Source organism: Dendrobium catenatum, unplaced genomic scaffold (genome assembly GCF_001605985.2).
Source record: "Dendrobium catenatum unplaced genomic scaffold, ASM160598v2 fragScaff_scaffold_1483, whole genome shotgun sequence".
Lineage (NCBI taxonomy): Eukaryota > Viridiplantae > Streptophyta > Magnoliopsida > Asparagales > Orchidaceae > Dendrobium > Dendrobium catenatum.
In genome coordinates, this window is record NW_021319945.1 from 967,728 (window position 1) to 991,847 (window position 24,120).

General features: G+C 37.2%; 2 protein-coding genes across 3 annotated transcripts in view; one reads left to right on the forward strand and one right to left on the reverse strand.

The window, feature by feature from the left end:
* The window catches only part of LOC110115474 (guanine nucleotide-binding protein subunit beta), a 15,889-nt gene extending 14,405 nt beyond the window's left edge, over positions 1 to 1,484 (forward strand). Inside the window, exon 6 of the mRNA XM_020848720.2 lies at positions 1,147 to 1,484. Coding sequence (XP_020704379.1) covers positions 1,147 to 1,182 — 36 coding nt within the window. The 3' untranslated portion in view covers positions 1,183 to 1,484. The remainder of the gene's footprint in view (positions 1 to 1,146) is intronic.
* Positions 1,485 to 3,706: 2,222 nt separating this feature from the next.
* Positions 3,707 to 22,722, reverse strand: LOC110115438 (coatomer subunit gamma-2). Of its 2 annotated transcripts, none has more exons than XM_020848660.2 (19): positions 22,555 to 22,722; positions 22,021 to 22,115; positions 21,851 to 21,901; positions 21,568 to 21,681; positions 21,285 to 21,485; positions 21,104 to 21,205; positions 15,599 to 15,706; positions 15,300 to 15,533; positions 13,595 to 13,845; positions 13,326 to 13,497; positions 7,448 to 7,603; positions 7,315 to 7,365; positions 6,477 to 6,617; positions 6,198 to 6,395; positions 5,973 to 6,104; positions 5,718 to 5,891; positions 5,030 to 5,269; positions 4,160 to 4,306; positions 3,707 to 4,117 (listed from the first exon to the last, which is right to left on the reverse strand). In XM_020848660.2, exons 1-19 carry the CDS (start codon positions 22,598 to 22,600, stop codon positions 4,070 to 4,072), a joined length of 2,661 nt encoding a protein of 886 aa, XP_020704319.1. In that variant the 5' UTR covers positions 22,601 to 22,722; the 3' UTR covers positions 3,707 to 4,069. The 2 variants fall into 2 exon arrangements, with proteins under 2 accessions (XP_020704319.1, XP_020704317.1); XM_020848658.2 differs by having other exon boundaries at positions 3,707 to 4,097; positions 4,140 to 4,306.
* Between the last annotated feature and the right edge of the window lie 1,398 nt (positions 22,723 to 24,120).

A 24,120-nucleotide genomic window follows, 5' to 3' on the forward strand; every position in this document is an offset into this window, starting at 1 on the left:
CAACAAGAACAACAACATCAAGCCTTTATCCCACTACGTGGGGTCGGCTACATGAATCCTTTTTCTCCATTGTGTCCTATTAAAAGTCAAATTCTCGTTTAAATCTAATAAAGAAAGGTCATTCCTAATATTTTCTAACCAAGTCTTTTTAGGTCTACCCCTACCTTTCTTAACATAAGTCAAATCTAATACTTCTACTCTCCTAACCGGGTCATCGCAAGGCCGCCGTTTTATGTGACCAAACCATCTAAGGCGACTTTCTCTAATCTTATCTTCTACTGGAGCTACTCCAACCTTTTCACGTATAGTGAGAACATTCATGACTAAAGCAAAAAGATATGGACTTAAGGTTGATCCTTGATGTAATCCAACCGAAATAGGAAAATACTTGGTCAAACCACCTTGTGGTTTGAACACAATTAATAGCTCCTGCATACATATCTTTAATGATTTGAATATAAGTGTTATTAACTCATTTCTTTTCAAGAACTCTCCATAGCATTTCCCTTGGAACTTTATCTTATGCTTTCTCTAAATCAATAAATATCATATGTAGATCCTCCTTATTCTCTTTATATTTCTCCATCATACCTCTCGATAAATGTATGGCTTCCATAGTAGACCTCAGGCATATCAAATTCTCATTTTAATCTAATAAAAATATTTTTTAACCAAGTCATTTATGTTTACCTCTACATTTTTTTTCTATGGCAAAATCTAATACATGTATTCTCCTAACCCGGTGATTGGAAGGCCAACGTTTTATACATCTAAGATGGCTCTCTCTAATTTTGTTTGCCACTGGAGCTACTCTAATATTTTCACACATATACTCATTTACATTCTGCCTCTATGAATGTTGTCAAAGACTTGTAATTATATTATGCCTGAGGTTATTTTTTCCATAGGAATTTATTAGATTTCTCATGCCTTTGTTAGCTCTCCATTATCCCTTAAAGTCAAATTGACATTCCTTGTTAAAAATCCTAATCAACTATTTTTGTTTATTTTCTTCACTATTATTCTCCAAGCACTATTTCAAAACCTTTTTCATAAGTGATATTGGACATATAGGCGAGTCTTTCATCTTCAAATTGCAAACCAGGCTTCAAATTCTTTACTATCTGCATTTTTTTTCCATGACAGATATGGGCCTTTGGAGGACACAGAGAAGTGATTTGATCTACGGTTCTATCATCCAGCTAATAATGACCTATTGTTTAGTTAGCCTTTCCTGTGCTTAGAGAAAAGTATTCGACCCAAATGTTCCAGTTGGTGTAAAATTTGTACCATTTATGCTTTCAGGTAACTTTTAGCTGTTTTCCAGTTTGAATTATTTTATCTAATTGCTTGTGCTATTTTTGTATGTTTCTATAGAAATTGTATGTATCACCGCAGTGTGCTCTCATAGTAGAGGAATCTTTTAATTTAGCTACTATTGTGAATTTAAATTTTAATTTATATATTTTTTTGTTTTCAGCAAATTCTCAATGATTTATTTTGGCATGCCCAACTGTATAAGTTTGTGATGGCATGAATTTAATTTCCAAAAAAATAATTGGTGAATAGTAACAAGAGATTATTATGAAAAGAAAAATAGCAAGAGTTTAGTTTTTTGGTGAATTATATTGTTGTAAGTTATTTTATTTGTTAAATAGAAAAGCGGGCAAAGTATTAAGAAAAGTCTATTTTTAAAATTTTGATATTATAAGTATAGTTAATTAATTATTTTTTGTTAAACAGGAAACGAATTCTATTGAAGATTTTTTATTTAATCCACCCACAAATTAAAATTAACACATATGATGTCAACATTGGGCATCCACCGCAGGTGTAATGATCGACTCGAGTAGTAGCTAACTTGAGCTCGGCTCATCAATCAAAACCTAGAAATGAATTCAAATTCGAGCCTGTTTAGTTCATACATTGAGCTTGAGCTCGGTTCGCCTGCTTATTCAAAAGCTTGAGCCTGCTAATTCAAAAGCTCGAGCTTGAATTGTTTACTCAAGTGATCAGAGAAGAAAAAGAATCGCAATGAGAGCTCGCTAGAGAAAGATTGACAGAAGTAAAAGAATTGCGTCCTCCCACCTGACGTAGAGATACGTCCTCCCACCGCTAAAAAACTCGATTTTTGCTCGGTATTGCTAGCTATTATTTGATATTGACGAAGAATATCATCATGTGAAGACCAATACCGAGTTATACCGAGCAATATCGAGCTATACCACTAACAAAGCATTAGTAGATCATGTTTACAATTTAAATCATCAATACTAAGAGTGATTTAAGATTATATTATGATGATTTGAAGTTGGTTGTAACCATTTCTTTTTAAGTACAAGAGTTGGTTGTTTAATGAGGTTATATTCTATTTTAAATATTTAAATTTTGATTTGATATAAGTTAAATATAATATTTACACAAATTTATTGACATAATAAGATATTAAAGTAGATGAGAATTGTAGAACAGCAAAGTCAAAAGATGCTTTAGAAGGGAGAATTTTTTCCATATTCGTACATTTAAATTGTATATTTGCATGCTTCTGCGTATCATTAGAAAAAACTATTCGATCAAACATAAGTCTCTTTGTAATATTTGAATTAAAAGTTTCTAGAATCAAATTTAAGATCACCTAAATTTCTTTTTCACCAAATTTATAATTAAAATATTCATCTCGATTAGATAAATTTAAGAAACTCAAGAAATCTTAATTATTATGATATTAAGACACTCAAATACACGAAAAAAAAAAACAAATGACCAAGGCATCTTTCTAATAACTTTTATGGAGGGTTTAGAATTTTGACAAAAATAATCAACACAAATTAAGGAAACTAAAAGTTTGATCGATCCTCTTACAGCCCTCAGTATATTAATAAAATTAAGAATGAACAGGACACTTAAATAATAAAATTATAAAAAATTGTCAACCAATGAGAGTATATGCCCCTATGAAATAGCAGTACAATCCACTATACGCTTACCCTAAGCTCTCAACCAATAGGCCAAAGAGAGCTGTCTACGCGAACAACTTTTTTAATGTTTTCTAAAACAACTTTTAAATACAAAATTAAATTTTTTATTAAAAAAAAAATAAAAAAAAATAGTAAGAAAACCGTCCCAAGTGAGAGATTATTCTGTGCGAACATCAGACGGTCCGGAGATCAATCCGAACACACCACATCACCCAATACCGAACGATACCAAGCACCGATATCGAGCAAAAAAATAATATGACTCATTCTGATTGATCACCGGACGTTACCCGAGATCTGCACAGAATAACTTTTCCCCAGACAAAGCCTAAAAGGGCTCCATGCTCCAAATTATGGTCATGTTGAAATATGAATTCAACCTAAAGTCTCATTTTAGTCCCTTTGCTTGAAAAATCATCAATATACGGGCAGTGTGTTTGCAGCTAAGTAGGCTGGTCAAATGGTGGGCATACAACACATTATAAACATATTTCGACCAATCTAACAATACTCCAATATTTATGTCATCAACAACCTCCTACAAGTCTTAATAGAATATTAGTGGCTTATCAAATAGTTCTCAAGAGTTTGGCCCTACCGCTTTTAAGTTTCTTCAACCCATGATTTCTGTGAAGGGGGTTCAAATTTACACCGTTTATATGAACTAATACAGATCCATAGAACCGTTAAAGTTAACATGATAATAGAAAGAAAATTAGACTAACATTAAAAAAAAAATGAAATAAAATTTCCATATTGGACTAACAAAAATTGTTTATATTTGAGGAAGACAAGTTGGATGAATAGCAGCTAAAGACTAGACCTGAAACAGAAATTATTACTGCTGTAGGGTTTAAAAGTTCGGAAAGAGAAATCAAGCTAGAACATGTGTACCATTATATTCTACATAAAAGCAAAATAAGGGAGATCTAATGTAAATTAAAAGAGGAAACAACTCTTAAACCTCAAGAATAATATCCACAAACCTCATTTAGTACCTGATACTGCAACTCCTTCAACTCTGGAATTTTATAACGGATGCCTTTCTAGAATCTTCCACACAAAAAATAAGATAGTCTTATTGCATGTTCTTAGCCATTGGCCACAATTTCATGAATAGCGTCACTGATTGCTTCATCATTGGCCACAATTTCATGAATGGCGTCACTGATTGCTTCATCTTCAGATCTGACGGCAAGTTTCATGGCAACTTGTTTGGGCCCATCAATCCCGAATGATAATCTAACAAGTACTTTTACGTTGCCGATGAATACACCAGAGAGCAGACAGGTGTGCGATCTTGCGTTATTAGGGACGACATCAGTTCCCTGTAATGCAAAGTTTTGGTTAGATCATATGATTTACTCCTCGAAAAAGGTACCAAAATGAAGGATTAAACTAGGTTTTTAAAAGCTTGGTCACCAGTGAATCTTGCATACAAGTTGTGGAAACTACATATAAGGTTCTTTATTTGGATAAAACAAACCATGGGAAAATTATTAGGTGCGGAGGTCGAACGTTGCTCTGCGTCCGGACGTCAATAAAATGTTGACACGTGGAGTGGACACGTGGATATTCAATTTGATTTATTTTTAATTCATATATTTAATGTGTCCGCGGAACTTTAAGCCAAGCGCAGGTAAAGCGCAGTCAAAAAGCGCAACAAAATAGCAGTCAAAGCGCAGCTAAAGTGCAACTAAAGCATAGGTAAAGCGCAAGTAAAGCACACAACTAAAGTGCACTCCACGTGTCAAATTTTAAGTGAATGTCCGGACTACGTCCGGTTTCCGCACCTAATAATTTCTCCAGATCATGAGTAGAAGTTCTAATCCTGCATGTCAAATCTACGGGAAAAGACAATACATAAGTGAAAGGACTCACTGGTTATAACAATGTCTTTAAGAAATAACGAATGAATCGGTAAAACAAGAAAGGATCTTGTACAGCTGAATGCAGGGGTTGAACAAGGTAATCAACTAATCACTAAGTATCAAACTACAATGCGAAGTTAAGATCTTTATGTAGAATTGATTAGGAAAAAGTGAGCATACTTCACAAGGCTGCATGCCAAGAATGTTGATGACAGCAGTGACGGCCTCAGCCAAGCTTTCCCGCACACCAAGTCCATATTCATCAATACGCTCATAATCTGGACCCATGCTTTCCCAAGCATTTTTGAAGTTTAAGACAGATACCCTCAACATATAGTCTGCCGCAACAACTTCAAGATCTTCAAGCTGATATTCATCCTCAACACCTTCTTCTTCTGCTTCCCCTGTAGCTGGATCTACCTGAAACAAGTAGCAGTAATTTTACTGCATTGTGAGCACAGTACGCACTGGTTGCTAAGGGCCACACAACTAGAATCAAATTAAGTACATTAAGATCCAACTTGGTTGTTCCAACTACTGTTTGATACTCCCTAAAAAACTTGGTCCATGTCTTAAAGGCTCAATTTCATACCATTTTTTTTTAAACAATAGATCCAATCAATCCATTCTAAAAACCAGAAGAATGGCTTAGCTTTGCAAGAATATAAAAGCCAATTTTCTGCAAGACAATGATTTTTGAGAAATTCATAAATAGCTCTGTTGAGATATGAACACTCTGACAAGCTGCGGCATGCACATGAAGTGGTAACCAACAAGTAACAAATGTATCAAATAAAATTGCAAAACAGAATTTCTTAAAATGTGTTCTTCTATTTTCCAAGATTTGACAGCCTAGAAATATTAATACCTCTTTAACTATGAATTTCAACAAGTTCGAAAATCTCCCAGTGGATGGAAGCCCATCTGGCTTCTTAAATGCAACAAATGTCTGCCCCGGTGAATCATAGGGTAATGTTTTTAATGGCTTTGATGTAACTTCTGCAAATTCTTCTGCGTCAGAAGCATCTACAATAACAACGACCTGGCAAGTCGGCCAAAAAAGGAAATTAAGAAAATTCAAACACTAAAGTATATTCTAAATCACAAAAGGATAGTCAAATACATTTTCCAACAGCTGCTCAGGTATTGTATTTGTGCAGTTATATTGGAATACAATATGCCCGCTGAAGATGTGTTTAACAACATTAACCGCATACTCAGTTTCAGCTTCTGTCAACTCTACAGGTGCGGAAGACTGGAAGAAAAAAGGAAAAGATGTTAAGGCATCCATATTAAAATTTGTTTTTATAACCTTTTTGCACAGAATATGGTAGTCTCGGTTCAAAACCTTAAACAGTTGCCCAAAGCTAGAAAACTCAGGAATAGATGAAAGCAGCTTTTCATATGCATCAATAGGTGAGGTAGGTCCATTGGCGGAAACCCCAAAACTGGGAGGCTTTTTGCTTGGAGCTTTTTTCTCAGTAAGTGGCTGCGATTTAACTTCTTTTGGAACAGCAGATAGATCGAAGGGCTCTTCAGAAGGTTCCTGCAAATTAATTAATAATAAGAAGTTGAACAAGTATCAAAGTGATGTAACCAAGACAAACAGGGTTAGAAGAGCACATACATAGCTTCGCAAACTTGCTTCCAAGTTGACAAGTGGCACATCCAATGCACCAAAGAGGAATTCTTTCACACCTTTATCAATTTCACCAACTGAACCATCCCACCCAAGCGTATTCAGATAAAGTGTTGCACGATCACGAACCTGAAAGAAGCGCAATGCATCAGTCAAAAGTAACATCCTAAATTCTACAGTACGTAACTAAAATATCAAGTATTGAAATTCAAAGCAAAGGAACTCATAATCACAGAAAAAAGAGTTCCCAAAAGGGAGAAAAAATGTCCTTCATGCGTGTCAAAGTCAAGTGAGAAAAAATCCAAGTGACCACGAGTTCTCCTTGTCTAGAGGGTATCAATCAGCACAACGATGGTAGTTGGAGGCAATAAAGTAAGACAAGATGGACGCAACAACTAAAAAAAGTTTGTTGTTCACCTTACCAAAATAACTCGTATAACTAAATCAATAGATCATATCATTATAGGAATTGGAGAAAATAATATGTCCTCCGTTGTCCATGAGTTGAAGAAAATGATTTACATGACTGCAAGGTAGCCTTGCCAAGAGTAGTAAACAAAAACAAGGACAAATGTTGAAGTTTCAAAGGGATGCAATTGTCATCAAAGAGAGTAAAATGTAGCCATAATTTCCCAGATTTAGGCCACCCTCAGCAGGTGCATCATATTGGACAGTTTGCACAACATGAATATTCTTTATTGCTACAACCCTGAACTCCCCTCTAATGCACCATGAGGTTTCTTAGAATGAAAATGGTCACACCAAAGCATTAATCAGCTGCTTCAATGCAAACGCAAGGAAAGAAAGTATTTCTAAAGCTACTTACCTCATCATCACTATCAAATAGGCAACGTCTCAAAAGAACAAATATGCGAGGCTGCAAAAGATTATACCAGTCAAATAATTAAGTGAAGAATAATACATCTGGAGATAAATTCTAGTTTAATCATCTGAATCACCTTTAATGATTCAACAATGGAACCAAATTTCGCCAGGGTACTCACAGCAGCAGCTCTTACAGTTGCATTCTCAAGAATCACTCGATTATAAATGTACCGTATATACTTACTTGGGTCTGATGTTTTGGGCCCTTCATTTCCGAGAAAGTGTAGTACCTAAATGCACCAAAAATTAAAAAAATGCATCAATTACCAAAATGCTAATAGAATGATTAACAAACATCATTTGAACAATATTTCTATTGAAACAATAATAATACTGCTGCATATTGTTTGCAGAAAGTAATATAAGAAACAGCTGTTACGCCGGCCCAGGAGGGGCCAGCTAGACCGGTCCAGCCCGGACCGGTCCACTGCTACTCCAGGCGGAAAAAACAGAGGGGGAGCGGGATTTAGAGGTGGGCCACGTTTGGCTTAGGTGATCTTAAGAGGGAAAATTTGAATGTTGGAGGCTGTTTTAGGAAGTTTATTATTGTCCTTTGTGTTTAATTAGGGGATTGGGGGGAATTGAGGGCTCATCTTGAATTTTGAATGAAAGTTTGAGATCTCTTGTTGTGCTTGGGCTCTAGGGGTTGCTAGAGATTTGTGGAGAGTGGTTCTTCCTCTCGAATCGAAGAACATTGTATCTTTCTCTATTTTCTTGCATCTACTAGTGAAACTCTTGTTTCGTTTCTCTTATTTCTACTGTTTGGTGCAAATTTCTGCTGCGACGGTGCTGTCAAACTGCTGGGACAGCAGTTTGTTCTCTGTTTTTGACCTAATCTTGACTAGGATTGCTTGAGAACTCAGGTATTACCTTAGGGTTACTTGCGAACACAAGTATTTCCTATCAAATTGGTATCAGAGCATCGTCTTGGGACCATCGGCGGCTGAAATTCTGAAATTTCAGCAAGGAATCATCTTCCACAAGAGGAATTCTCGACAACCGTGGGAGAAAAGATGGCCGGAATGAAGGTAGAAGTTCTGGAGGGAGAAATCGGCCAACTGAAGACCGATTTGAAAGAAAGAACCGCTGAATTTCAAAATCAATTCGCATCCATCCATGAAAAGATGGATGGGAGTTCACGGCCTTGGAGGAAATGATTAAGAAGATGTTGGAGGGCAAGCCAAACCCGACGACATCGAAAGCAAGGGAAGCCACCGGCGACAATGGGAGATACGGGAACCCGAACCCATTGAGGGGGAGGGACACAACGGAAGTGGAGATCCTTGACGAGAATGACGGAATGCCTCCGCTAGAACCACTTTCTAGGGAGGAGATGAGCATGGGCTACGAGAGAAGAGGTGCTGAAATTTTTGGGAGAAGGGATGAGTTCTACCGTCGAGGTGCTGAAGAGGAGAGGAGAAGGGAAGAGTATGAGGAAGGACAGGGGTACGATCGGCGGAGGGAAGGTCGTGACCACTGGGGAGTTTTTACCCCTCGGGGAGCGGGGGGTTACGGAGGATTTAGGGGAAACGGTGGAGACCTGAGGGTGAGGAAATTGAAGATGCCCATCTTTGAGGGCGAGGGCGCACATGGCTGGATCTACAAGGTGGAGCGATACTATGCGGTCAATGGGTTGACCGAGGAGGATAAATTGACCGCGGCAGAACTGTGTTTGGAAGGGAAAGCATTAGCTTGGTACCAGTGGCGGGACATGAGGCGGCCCATTCGAAGTTGGAGGGAGTTCAAGGACTGTCTGCTAGAGCGTTTCCGAACCAGTAGGGGATGAGACTTCTACAAACAGTTATTTGCCCTGACACAGGAGGGGACGGTCGCCGAGTACCGCGACAGGTTTGAGTACCTCGCGAGCAGGCTGGATCGTCTCTCTGAGGCCGTGTTGGAGGGGAACTTCATGAAGGGCCTTAAACCGGAGATCAGGGCAGCTGTCAGGGTGATGAGACCTCACGATTTGGGGGAAGCCATGGAGTTGGCACGGAGGATCAGAGGTATCTGGAGAAAGGGGCTCGTAGCAGCAGCTCTGGGGGATCCTACAAGATGACGACTACCTTCCTAGCTCCAAAAGAAGCTGCACCGCGAGATGTACCAAAGGAGAGGACAGGAGGCGGCAAAAGTGGGCAGTTCAAAAAGCTGACTGAGAATGAGCTGCAAGATAAGAGGGCAAAAGGGGTGTGCTTCAGGTGTGATGAGAAGTACATGCCGGGACACAGGTGCAAGGACCGATCTCTTCAGGTTCTCCTCGTTTGTGAAGATGAGGAAGACGAAGAGGGAGGTGGAAGTGACCCCGAGGGGGAGGAGGAGGAGAAGCTGCACCTGGACGTAGCAGAAGTCTCTCTGAATTCAGTAGTGGAATTCACTTCGAGTCACACTATGAAGGTGAAAGGAGAGATCTCTGACCGGGAGGTGGTTGTGTTGATAGATAGTGGGGCAACTCACAATTTCATCTCCACCCAAATTGTTGATGCAATGGGGATGGAGCTGGTGGACACGGGAGGTTACGAGGTAATGATGGGCACCAGGAAGGTAGAGATGGGACGAGGAGTTTGTCGAGGGGTGGTACTGAAGATTCAGGGGATTCATGTAAAGGAAGACTTCCTTCCCTTGGAATTGGGGAATACGGATGTCATCCTTGGAATGAAATGGCTGCAGACTCTGGGGGAGACCAAAGTCAATTGGGGTGCTCTGAGGATGGAACTAATGGTGGAGGTACAGAGGATGACGATCCAAGGCGATTCAGGGCTATCCAGGGCAGGAGTATCCCTCAAATCCATGATCAGATCCATCCAGGAGGTGGGAGGGGGATACTTAGTGGAGCTGCAACGCTTGGAGAGGGTTAGCATGGGGGAAGAAGGAGACATTCCACCGATGGTGCAACCACTCATACAACAATACAGGGAGGTGTTCCAGCCACCCCAGGGATTGCCACCACCCAGAGAGCAGGAGCATGCCATTCTTCTGAAAGAGGGAGTGTCACCGATCAGTGTTCGACCGTACCGTTACCCCCAGATTCAGAAGGATGAAATTGAGAAGCTGATCAAGGAGATGCTGGAAGCAGGGATCGTCAGACCTAGTGTGAGTACTTTCTCCAGTCCAGTCTTACTGGTCAAAAAGAATGATGGGAGCTGGAGGTTTTGCGTGGACTACAGAGCCCTAAACAAGGAGACAGAACCGGACAAATTTCCCATTCCTGTGATCGATGAGCTACTAGATGAGCTGCATGGAGCAGTTGTGTTTTCAAAGATGGACCTGAAATCAGGCTACCATCAAATCAGAATGAAGGAAGGGGACATTCCAAAGACAACGTTCAGGACACATGAAGGGCATTATGAATTCCTGGTAATGCCCTTTGGGTTGACTAACTCTCCTGCAACCTTTCAATCCTTGATGAATTGGGTACAAGCAGCACCACAGGAAGTTCGTCCTGGTCTTTTTCGATGACATCCTAGTGTACAGCAAGACTGTGGATGAGCACTTGGAACATTTGAGAGTGGTATTGGAAGTGCTTTAGGAGCACCAGTTGAAAGCCCACCTGAAGAAGTGCAGTTTTGCTCAGGCAAGTGTGGAATACTTGGGACATGTGGTATCTCAAGGAGTGGCAGCGGATCAAACTAAAATTGAGACAATGCAGAAATGGCTGCTACTTAGGAACCTCAGGGAATTGAGGGGTTTTCTAGGATTGACTGGATACTATAGGAAGTTTGTGAAGGGATACAGTACCATTGCCTGGCCTTTGACTAAGCAGCTGAAGAAGGACAATTTTTGCTGGGGAGAGGCAGCCACCCAGGCATTCGAGAGGTTAAAGGAAGCCATGACGACTGTTCATGTTCTAGCTCTTCCAGACTTTGGTCAGGTTTTTGTAGTAGAGACCGACATGTCAGGATATGGGTTGGGAGCAGTGTTGATGCAGAACCACAGGCCTGTAGCATACTTTAGTCAAGTGCTATCAACCAGGGCAAGACTACAGTCAATGTACGAGAGAGAGCTGATGGCGATTGTCTTGGCCATGCAAATATGCACACTTCATCCTTTTGCGACAACCCTACACTGCTGTGTCGGTAGCAACGACATTTATCAGGGGAGTGGTGAGACTGCATGGGATTCCTGAATCGATTGTGTCTGATCGAGACAAAATGTTCCTCAGCCAGTTCTGGAGAGAACTGTTCAGGATGCAAGGCACTGTCCTAAAGAGAAGCACCGCCTATCATCCACAGACAGATGGGCAAACTGAGGTGGTAAACCGAAGCTTGGAGACCTATTTGAGGTGTTTTGTGTATGAAACACCGCGAATGTGGGCAAAGTGGCTGCCTTAGGCAGAGTATTGATACAATACGTCGTACCATTCGGCGTCACAGATGACCTCGTTTAGAGTGCTTTATGGTAGGGACCCCCCACACCTCGTGCACTATGGAAAGGGAAGTACACCGGTGTCTTCAGTTGAGCAGTACTTGGACGAAAGGGATAAGGTGCTAGAAGAGTTAAAGAAACATTTGCTGAGAGCACAGCAGATTATGAAGAAGCAGGCAGACACACACATGAGGGACATGCAATTTGAAGTGGGGGAGAAGGTATTTCTAAAACTAGGACCCTACAGGCAGAGGACAGTAGCGAGAAGAAGAAATGAGAAGTTAGCACCGAGGTACTTCAGCCCCTACAAAGTGTTGAACAAGATCGGCGCAGTGGAGTATCGATTGAAATTGCCCCCATCAGCCACCATACATCCAGTTTTTCATGTATCCCAGTTGAGGAGAGCGATTGGAGAGCATGCAGTTAGTACGGAGTTACCAGTGACACTGACTGAGGAATTAGAAGTGATTAGAGCCGCTGGAGCTCGCAGAAGTAAGATCAGATAAAGATGGCAACAAAGAAGTGTTGATCAAGTGGAGGGGTCTGCCCGATTTCGATGCTACATGGGAGCCATTTAAAAGAGTGAAGGAGCAATTTCCCTCTTTTCACCTTGAGGACAAGTGAGTTTTTGGGAGGGGAGTAATGTTACGCCGGCCCAGGAGGGGCCGGCTGGACCGGTCCAGCCCGGACCGGTCCACTGCTACTCCAGGCAAAAAAAACAGAGGGGGAGTGGGATTTAGAGGCGGACCACGTTTGGCTTAGGTGATCTTAGGAGGGAAAATTTGAATGTTGGGGGCTATTTTATGAAGTTTATTATTGTCCTTTGTGTTTAATTAGGGGATTGGGGGGGAATTGAACGCTCATCTTGAATTTTGAATGAAAGTTTGAGATCTCCTGTTGTGCTTGGGCTCTAGGGGTTGCTAGAGATTTGTGGAGAGTGGTTCTTCCTCTCGAATCGAAGAACATTGTATCTTTCTCTATTTTTTTGCATCTACTAGTGAAAATCTTGTTTCGTTTCTCTTATTTCCACTGTTTGGTGCAAATTTCTGCTGCGAGGGTGCTGTCAAACTGCTGGGACAGCAGTTTGTTCTCTGTTTTTGACCTAATCTTGACTAGGATTGCTTGAGAACTCAAGTATTACCTTAGGGTTACTTGCGAACACAAGTATTTCCTATCAACAGATGATGTAGTAACTGAACTTATGATGATGGAAAAAATTTGATAAAGATGCGTTCTTTTTTTTAAACTTAAGTTCTAGCCACCTTAATTTTTGTCACCCCACCCCAACCTACACATACACACATCAAGTTTGTAGTTTGTCCACTCTCTTTTTGTCCATAACCACCTCAAGTCGAGTCCTCTCAAGCAAAAAAACCTAGCCAACACTTGAAGAGTAAAGTCTACAAAACCCAGATAATATATTAGTCCATAGGAAATTGCAGCTTATATGACCATTTTGACATAGTAAACCCATACCAACATTGGATCCTCGTAACACTCAAATGCATAAATTATTGCCAATACTATAATAATTCATGCAGTCCGATCAGTATATGTTATAATGAATTAAATAACTCAGTAAGTAGTAGATACCTGAGTTGAAAGATAAGTAAATTCACAATCTTCAATAAACTCGCAGAGTTGAAACAGGCCAGTTTCTTTAGCTTCTGGTATATCTCTAATGAGAATGACAATTGAATCAATTATAGCTTTTTTGTACTCAAAACCCCCTTCTTCTCTAAGAATATTGCTTAAGAAGTTCATCCTGAAAACAATAAACAGAGGTAAACACTTCAGTGAAAAACAAGGAAATTAAAAAAAAAAATCTCACAAAATGTTGCAAAAATAATGAAATTACGTACAGCGACCGATGCTTCAGAGGAAATTTTAAACACAGAGATCGTATAGCATCCACAACAACAATTTTGAACTCATCCGCAATGTCTGACATAAAATTTGAAATTTGCTTCATCAAGCGATCTACGCTAGATTCATTACCCGTCTTCAAGAGTGTAGTAATAGCAAGAGTAGCAATACTCCTGTTCTGATCAGAGATTAAGCTTTCCATATCTATATTGCAATTTGTAACAGCCAAAGGATGGGTCATCGCTACCTATAATTTGTCACACAAGGGTCAGTTTTAGTAGAATACTATTCTAAATCTAATAGTAGCATATACGCTAAAGAAAATGCATGCAATAGATTAGTAAATGGATAAGAGGAGGCATGAATGGTACTAAAATGCATATATTAAGACAACTATAAAAAAAATCAAAAAAGGTTAATAAAGAGGGGAAATAAAGAAAACGGAGTCCCGATCATGCATGGCCACTGAAGGAAATCTAAAAGGAAACTACAAATTAAAAATGCAAAGCTGGGCACCAGTTAGAGATTTAGTATTCAAAAGAAGTACCAAGTTACCAACAAGTACATTGTTGAAAAATCATACAACCTACCATTCTCCAATTAAGGCTTAGGCGTACGACATCAGCAGGCTGAGCACGTCATAGCCCGAATGTTGACTTTGTACTTTAGATCACCATAAACGTATAATAGAAAATGCTTCACATTTATCATAGAACAATTCAAATTCGCATCAATACTTTCACATTCATTTTTTTATGGCAAACAATTACGGTTTTTTAAATAACCAATAATGTATTTCAGTTTTTTTCTTGTTTAATTCCAATACTTAAATAAATTCTCCCATCTCTTGCTTTGTAGCTTTCCTTTTTCTTTGTTTTAACAAATTAAACCATTAAACATAAGATCAACGGAAAACATGCTTTAATTATGGTAAACTCTCAAACATAAAATGAAATTCAACAGAAAAAAAATCCAAAAACAAAATAAGGGAACTGGGATTGATGAGATGGGTAAAAAGTTAAAGTTCTTCGAGCAATAATAAAGCATGACTATCCCAAAGAATGATACAAACCCAAAATCATGCAAACATGAAGAACTTCATAAATGCAAACCATATAAAAAGAAAAATACATCTAGAGAAACAAAATGACAGAATGATTTCCGCTTGAAGGAACTATCACATATGTAAGCACATAAATATAGAATAATGAATTCCTAAACACGGATAGATGCCCAACAGACGAGCAAACTTACACATTGCTATGAGCCTACAGATCATTACTTGTATCACATGCTACGCATTAAACTGACTCAGTCACTACTAAAGTATTCACTCGTACATACAGAATAAAGAACCATGCTAGCAATGGCCAGGCTTGAAGCTTTGCTAGGCATAACTTTCTTCAGTAGGAACCAAGATTATTCAATCGTTAAAGCATGTCCTTATATACCCAATAATTGGCAAAATGCTATTAGACTTTATTCCAAAGTGACTGTCGTTTTACAATATAGCCAACCTAAGTAAATTTAAGGTAAACAAAATGAAGCAATTCTTTTGAGAAAGATATTGAAAAAATAAGATTCAAGTAAATAATCCTAATGGAAAGCCTTGTTCCCAGAAACGCAGGTTATCCACTAAAGCAATTGATTGTAGATAACAGGCAGTAATTATTAAGGTACAAGTAAAGGACTTGAAACAACCTTATTTAGAGTACGAACAGCTGCAAAACGGAGAACTGGTTTGGAAGAACTCAAAAATAATTGTAATACAGTAATTGCAGGCGTGAGCTCCCTGCTTGTGACACCACTGAACTCTGTAATTGCTCTTGCAGCTTCAACAATAACCATATCAGCTTTATGCCGTAAACAAGCTTCAAGATAATCAGATAAAGGTCGTTCCCCTGTTTGACTATTCATGCTTGAGTCCCGAATCACCTGACAAGCTGACCTTTAGCATCTCATTTATCAGTTAAACTCAACATTAGAGTTCAAGGGCATACCTGGCTTGTGTATCTAATCAGAAGGCACTGAGCTAAAGGTGAGCGAACTGATCCTTTCGTCAAGCTGGTAACCAGTTTGCTTACAGCCAATCGATCGCTTTGCCTAATCTGCAAATAAAACCTATCATTATTGAATTTTGAACAATTGGCATTTAATAAGGATATAATAATAAGTTCGGGACGCACATGCAAGAAAAAATAATATCTATAGAGCCATTTCAGTCAAGAATCAGGAACAGTGCTAAAGGGTTTACAAGAAAGCCAAATTAATGTCAGGCATTTCTCCAATTATAACGCAATTATTGATATTTGTTATCAAATATCATTTTTCTACCTGCATCATGCATATTCAATCTACAAAAGTCAAGGAAATATGGGACTCCACAGCTAAAAAAGATCACAATCAGTACATAAGCATTACTGAAGATAGGTGGCAGTAAAAAACCATCAGCACCATATAAATTGAATATTTAACTACACAAGCTAGAAATAATTAGAACCACTAAAAAAAGTTACACAAGTGCAAATGCGGCAATGTAAACTAAATATATATTAACAAGAGGGTGATTAACGATTAACAATAAGAGCACAATCAGATAAATCTCATTCTAAAACCTTCCAACATTCATCTATCAATGTTTCTCTCCCTCATGATTGCATGAAGAGTAAAGAGATAGCTAGAACGAAGCATGAAACTCAATGAAGATCCTAAGCATGTGACATTGGCATTGCAAGGAAGCTTTGTGCTTCTCACCACCAAGAACTGCCCCACATCAAGTGAACCTTCTCCCTCAACTCTATCTCGCTCAAGGCATATCACCACCCTCAAGCAACCCTCAAACTTCATCAGAAGAAGGATAGGTTAATGAAAACAGAAAAGCAATCTTCTCTCTCTCTCACATACACACACAAAAGCAATCTTATCCCTCTCGCTCTCTCTTTATAAACCATCATATCCAACCACCGAGAGCTGCCATTCTTCTCCCTCCTTCCTTCCTCCCTTTTAAAGAGGAAAGGGTGGCAGAGAAATGATTAAGATCTTGAGTGCTTCTTATTATTCTCAGAATTAAAACAATCAAAATCTTGAAATCTAGTGAACTTCTTTATCTATGGGTAGTTTTATCTGACCGCAGAGAGCTATTCTACACCTCTTTCAATTTGCATACCTTCTCTACAATGATTAATCGCCACCACTAATAAGAAGACTTGTCACCAATGATATAAGGACACCCTCTCTACAGCTACAGTTTTAGGGTTTAGGCTACTTCTACTACTACAATCCTAAATAGATTCATTCAGGGTTCAAACTACATCCATGCAAATCAAATGGGTTTCACCTCCAAAGCCCCATTAGGCACCATATGTGCCCCAAGGGATAATGATGGTCTATTCAATATGATTTCAATCAACGGATAGCTTTCTAATCTGATTCAAGCCCACAAACCAAATTAATCAAAGTTCCAAATGCTTGTCATGACATGAGAAGATGTCAAGTATGCATGCTGCAACCCAATTAAGTAAAGAAATATATAGTCTATATTACTTATCATCATCACATCCAAGACTAGCAAGATTAGTCACAATTACTAGATCCTTTTCTTTAAAATGTCTACCAAGCTACCACAGTGTAACAACATTTTTTTGATTGCTTTTTAAATATTTAATAAGTTTTTATACCATTATTTTGATTTCCTTATCATTTAATATCAATATATCGGTTGGCTTGTCATCTTAATCTTATAATAAACTTTTACATTATCATTTAATATACAATCACTGACTTGAGCATCAAACACCTTTCGTGGGCGGTGGGGCAAACACCCTCATGTTGGGTGCTAATGTCATGTCATGATTTCAAGTGATAATGTGCAAAAAATACTCTCAAGTAGTGGTCTCAATAAATGGCCCAACACGAACATGACTAAAAAATATTGGGTTCCGACTGACTCGATCAAATTTCGGGTCTAGTTCAAGTCTGAAATGTGAAATATTGACCAAATAAAATGTTGGGTTTGGGTTGGCCCACAAATCCCAAATTGACTCAAATGCAATCTAATTTCAAGTTAAACGGGTAGGTTTCAATTTAAAAGAGCCATTTTTTTGGGTTAAATGCGTCATTCTCGGGTTAAACAAGTTGTGTTTATCCAAAATTTGCATGATCCATATAATAAATGGGTTAAGCGGGTCAAGTTTAGGTTGAGTGACTCATAATAAATGAGTCAGGGTCAAGTCAAGTCAACTTTGGTCAGACCCGACAGCCCAATTTGACACTCCTGCTGTCAAGTTAGAGAAGCTCAAATTAGCAAAATTTTATAGACAGGGGAAGGTTTTCTAACTAAAACTAATATAATGAAAACTCAAGGGCCAAAGTACTCCTCCATCCACTAACTTATCATGAAAACATACAAGGAAGTTCACAGAGGTTCACATCAATATGCAAGGTGTGGTTGTTGTCAGGAAGGGTTTGATCTAAATCCCAATTGTAGTAAATAAAGATAGAATAATATTGTGGCATATGAGGTCCATCAATATTGTATGTTGGGCAATATACAAACTACCCTAAGAGGAAACTATCAAGTGTGAGCTACAAATGAGGCTAAGTTTAGCAATGCTCTATCTGCAAATATTAAAAAAAAAAAAAAAGTGGAAATCCCATACGAGCACCCAAGAAATGTTATGGCTTATAAAGTTTCTGCCCTCATCACAATGCACTTCTCATACATGATCCCTGCATAATTAGAAATCTTGAAAGGTCCTATTTAGATCACCTTTCTTCGGGTACCTCATACATAAAATCCCAAACACTCATGATTTTCGGTGGATTGATTTGAATCATAGCCCTAGGTGGCACCTTGTGGGGGAACTCAAGGGTAGAAATGCTTATTGAATATCCAAATCAAATGCAAGATTCAAGAAAACATTATGGCTGACAAGCAACTAGGCCAACGACTTCTATCAACTAGTTTGCGTGTGCATAAACAATGTATAGTTGTGGTTGTTAGTAACAAGATTCGAATCATTTCCTTAAGTGAATCCTATGAACGTTTCCAATGGTGAAAATATTTGTTAAATATTCAAACCAAATGCAAACTTCGAGAGAAGCATATAAAGGAGAAGCCCCATTAAAATCCAAAAACAAACCAACAACTTAATTAACTATTTCACTTGAACCAACAAGCAACCTAAGAAAAAATTGTGCTATAACTACCAAAGTTCAAATGCGTATATTATAACTTAAATCAATTATAAGTTACAAAAAAATCAAACCCTTCTCAATAGCAAGTCGCAACCATGCTATGAACATTAACGTGAACCTCTACTTAGGTCAATAGTTGAGGAAATATCATCCATTCTCAAAATACATGATCCTAATCAAGAAAGGCAGATTATTGCACCGGAATTATAGTATGCCTTCATGGAGCATAAATTAGCATAATTGTATTGTGTACCCACATTCCATCAAACTATGTTGGTCCATAGAATTTTGTTGCTTTAAACATCTAATATGAAAGTGGTCCTAAAAACAATCAACTAAAAAGGATAATATTAGGATCAGAGGCTTTGTAGCCAAAAAAAAAAACAAAAAAACTTTAATGCTAAAGTCAAAAACTAAACAAAATAATATGCTAATTCCTTTGTTATGGATGTAAAATACATAATGTTAATACCTACCATGTAACCTCCAAATCAAATATTCAAAATGAGTGACAATGATAAGGGGTGCACTTAGAGATGACGATAAAGGATGAACTTAGAGACGGTGTTAGATAATGATCACAGAGATGGTAATGGAGCTCAAGCTAAGAGATTGGGATGGAGGCAAGACCCAGATACAGTGACGAAAGTCAGGTTCATATTAATGGTGGCCGCTTAATCTTCTAATTCTCAATTTAAAATGAAACTTATTAATTTATTCAACCGGGCTTAATTATTTTTAAAATCAAAAGCAATAGAGCATAACCATATGAGTGGGCTATTCATCTGAGAATCTGAAGTAACCAGCAAAATTCTTCTATTCTAATAAGTTGTTATTTCAAATGAAAGATAGTAATAAAAAGGACAACTATAGGAATACATATATAATGAGAAGGGTAAAAGGGTAAACATTGTATTATTTTTTTTACAATTAGGGATGTTGTTGAGCCATGTTGAGCATAAGCCCACTCACACTTAAGCTCCACTCAACCAAACTTAAAAAATTCAAATGCAAGTCAAGCTTCACCTTTTGAGGTTAACAAGCAGCTACCCACCAGAAGGATGAAAATGGGAAATTTGGAGTGCAATAAAGTGGTTAAGGTTTGTCTAAGAAAATGAAGGATGAGGGCAATTCTTTTGGAAGAGATAATATCATGACAATAGTGGCAGCCAAATATAGTAGTGATGTCATCAATCTGGCAGTATGGTTGTTTATTGTTTCAAAAGTAGCTCACTATAAACATGAAAATGCCCATTAATGATGACTCAATTATTTTTAAATAACTTATTATATATTACTGCATCAATTTCTTATATTTTATACACATCAAAAGCAATTTATATTACTAAAAGTATACATATGATGAAAATGTTGAGCAAATAATTAGGCAATGACAACAACAACAACAACAACAAGCCTTTATCACACTATCTAGGGGTTCGCAATAAATAATTAGACAGATAAATTAAAATTTTAGTTTTACTTTTTATTAATATTTGATAATAAATATTGAATAATACTAGATTGATAGATTATAATTTGATTTATTATTTAATTGCTATTTAATGATGAAAATATTGAACAAAAAAACTAAATTAGTTAATCATAAAATATTAAAAAATAATGTTGAGCGAATTAATTTTAATATTGATAAAAATAATTAACATATTTTTTATTAATAATAAGATTATATGTTTGAATGATCAGCATCCTATACATAGTCAAGTTCAATTAAAGCTTGGGTGCCGCTCAAACTCAATAGAAAATTGCATAAATAAGTTAAACAAGATTTTAAAACTTGGTTTAAATTCAATCTTGGCTCGAGCTCAATAAGAAAATAAATAAATGAGCTTGAACATACATAGTACTTGGCTCGGCTTAATTCATTTAAAACCCTAGTCATGTATATGCTTGCTAACTTTGCAAGCATAAGTGCATGTACTATCCACACTAATGTATGAGTGTGCCATAATGTTTTTTATTTTAATTTCATGTGCCCACAAACATAAACCTATGGTTGTAAATTCCCATATCATGTTCTATCACATCCCCACATTCAATATTGGGTCTACGTCAAAGGTTCTTACATTACTTAAAGAAAATTTCATATTTTCTCTCATATATTTGTTAATTAAATTTGCATTTACGATTTGAACTACAAATTTTTTTTAAGTTTCTAGAAGTTGTGTTTTACTTCAATCAAGCATGTGTCAAATAATTTTCAGTAAAAGTGATCATCATGACTGGTCTTTCATAGTATAATAGTATAATTCTGAAGACCAAAAAAGTACCCATTAAATTAGTCAAACCTGATGAAGCAGAGCCAATGCATGAAACTGTACAAGGGCAGCTCTTGATTGAATTGCTTCCTGAACCTCATTTGTCCACCTTTTCACAATTTCGGGATTTGTCTGTCCACATTGAGTAGGAATTCATAAGTTAGTTCAGATGCCTGATTTACCATTGATAACAGTGCACACAAGACAATACCTGAAGCAAGTGGATACCACTAACAAGAGCAGCACTGGCAACAACTGGATTCTTGTCAACAATTGCTTGCTTCAAATACCTCTCAATTTGAGTTAGAAGAGTGCCATCAGTAATTCTACAAAGAACCCTTATTGCATTAGCCCTATACATGTCAGTCTTGCTATTCATGTCCTTCATCAACGAACTAGTGACAATAATAACCTTCAATAAGTAAGAAAATAAGTCAAGAAGAAGTTTTTGAATATAAGAAACTGACATTTTAAGTAGCTTTCCTTAGCCTAACCTCATCAGCAGAAGGTGAAATTTCTTTAATCATCAGATAAACCATTCTTCTCAAACCAGTATCCTTAGACTGAAACAATTTTGTCACTGCAAAGAACACTTCCGTTGCTTCGACCTGCAGTTTTGTAACATAAAATAAGAAGGACAAGTGCGAATAGGTTCCAACTGAGATATAAACACTGGAAAAAATTTAACGTACAGATACAAAAAATAGAAGTTGCAATAAACTATTAAACAAACTGAGCCAACCATAGTTTGGATAAATTGTGAATTACAGAAGTTACCTTTGTAAAGGTTTCTCCCTGATTTAGTAAGTATAAGAGCTTTGTGATAACCTGCAAGTTGCGCAAGCAAACAACTAGTCAGAGAGGTTATTCCCTTGAGGTGCAATTCCGCAGGATTAAATCTGATATCAAAACAAAAAAGCTGTTTTACTCATATCCAAAAGATAAACCTGAGAACATCTTCTGGCATCAAGTTGAGGGTCATTGAAAACCCTGGCCTCCTGTAACACTGCACCTTTCTCGATCCCCAGGAAAGGAGAATACTCTGCAGCATAAGAGAAGGAAACAAGATGATGTCAATAATTGCGTCTGATCCATCAGACGCCATATCTATATATATTAAAATCCCGTCCGAGATCTGAATTCCCAAATGCTGACATTACACGAAAATTTCTCACACGGCCCCCTAAAATAGGTTATTCCAACATGAAATCACTCTAGTCCGGCAGCAAATCCAGCAAAGGAATCATATAACGCCCGCAGTCTAGATCCACCCGCTACAACCAAATCCAAATAAAGCAGATCCAACAACGACATGACTAGTTAAGAACCACCCGACGCTCAAATTGTAAAAACAGCGATGAACAGAACCGTCGAAAACAAGCGCGTAAACATTTAAGGCTAGCAGATCCACGTAAGAAAACAATCGGGGAAGAAAGAGGTCGTTAAGGTGAAATGGAGATTTCGAAGGTTATGGGACCGACCTTCGTCTTCCTGATCGTCATCCTTCTTCACGAGAGGCTGCGCCATGCTTGAACGTGATGGCAGAGAGGCCCGCGATCTGAATAAATGAAGAGGAGAGGGCGAGCTGTAGCGACTCCTCCCGCACTGGGCGAAATGGAGAAGACCTCGATGTTAATAAAATGATGGCCGAAGGTTGTAGGAATTATAAGAGTGAAATTTTATTTTATAGTATGTATTTAGGGAAAATTTACATTATATGCACTATATTATCTAAATTAAAGAAATGTGCTCCATTTTTAAGAAAATATATATGAGAGTTCTGTTATGAACCAAATATTCTATTATGTTTAGATCCAACTGGATAGTAAGAACTACATCTCTCATTTCTTACTTATACTTTTTAAATTTTTGTGGGTCTCATATCTCCATCCCATATTTCTTCACTCATGAGGAATCATATTGATGAAGTTGATTATTTTTTCAGTCATCAATGATTTTATCATATATATGTACTATTTTTATAGAAGTTTATATTGTTTATTATAAATTAGGTCACTTTAACAGAGCTTTAGGCTTTGTTTGGGACGACTTTCTTAATAATTCTTAAAATCATTTTTTAATATAAAAAATAAAATGTATATATTAAAAGCCTATTTTAAGAAGCAATAAGAAAGTTGTCCCAAACGAAACCTTAGGTTTTGTTTGGGAGGGCTTTCTTACTGCTTCTTAAAGCAGCTTTTTATTAAATAAATTTTAATTTTTGTACTAAAAAATTACTTTAAGAAACAATAAAAAAATCATTCCAAACAAAACCTTAATGTAGAATTAGATATGATATCAAATAGTGAGTTTTGATTCTTGTTAAAACATATGCTCAAATTATGTTCGAACACAGTGCAAGTCATGTGACTAAATATGTTTCGTTAGTATCGAAGATTATATTACTCAATAGTTACTTGAACTGTGTTTGAACAATGTTCGAGCAAGATTTTAACATAATTCATACACATTTTTTAACAACATGATATAAATAAGGCATGGCCACATATAATATTCATGTTTGAATATAGTTCAATTTAAATTTGAATAAAGTTTGATTCATTCTCGAATGATAGTGAAATTGCATACATATAAATTACTTCTGACATGTAAATTAAGTATTAACATTCTTATATTATATGAATGGTAATTAAAACAAAACCTACAAGTTGGTTGGATAATTATTAGGAAATAGAGCAAAGTATTGATGTTGATAGAGCTTATATACAAAGTAATTGATGTTGATAAGAACTAATGTGGTGTAAAAGTGGAGGTGATGTATTGCTTTGGTAAAGCACAATCAACTCCTCCAATATAGTGTATTAAGCTTGAAAGAGATATTAGTATACATTTAATATCAAGATTTTATATATGTATTTCATGCTCCCAATAAGGGTCAGCACCTAACGATATCTTCAATTTGATGGTTTCCAATCTAATGGCATCATGCTCAACCTTTATCCTCTTTTGAATTATAAGTTGGGCAACTTTCAAAGAGTAAAAAGGAGTTGAAGCGGATTATATATATATCTATATGATAAAACAAA

What these genes read in the sequence shown, in the direction of transcription:
- LOC110115438 (XM_020848660.2), bottom strand. Translation starts at nt 22,600, where the DNA reads ATGGCGCAGCCTCTCGTGAAGAAGGATGACGATCAGGAAGACGAAG. An exon ending in TTTCACCTTCTGCTGATGAG is followed by an intron (nt 21,486 to 21,567) that starts GTTAGGCTAAGG and finishes TACTTATTGAAG; the next exon opens with GTTATTATTGTCACTAGTTC. An exon ending in TATTTGATAGTGATGATGAG is followed by an intron (nt 6,618 to 7,314) that starts GTAAGTAGCTTT and finishes CGCTTCTTTCAG; the next exon opens with GTTCGTGATCGTGCAACACT.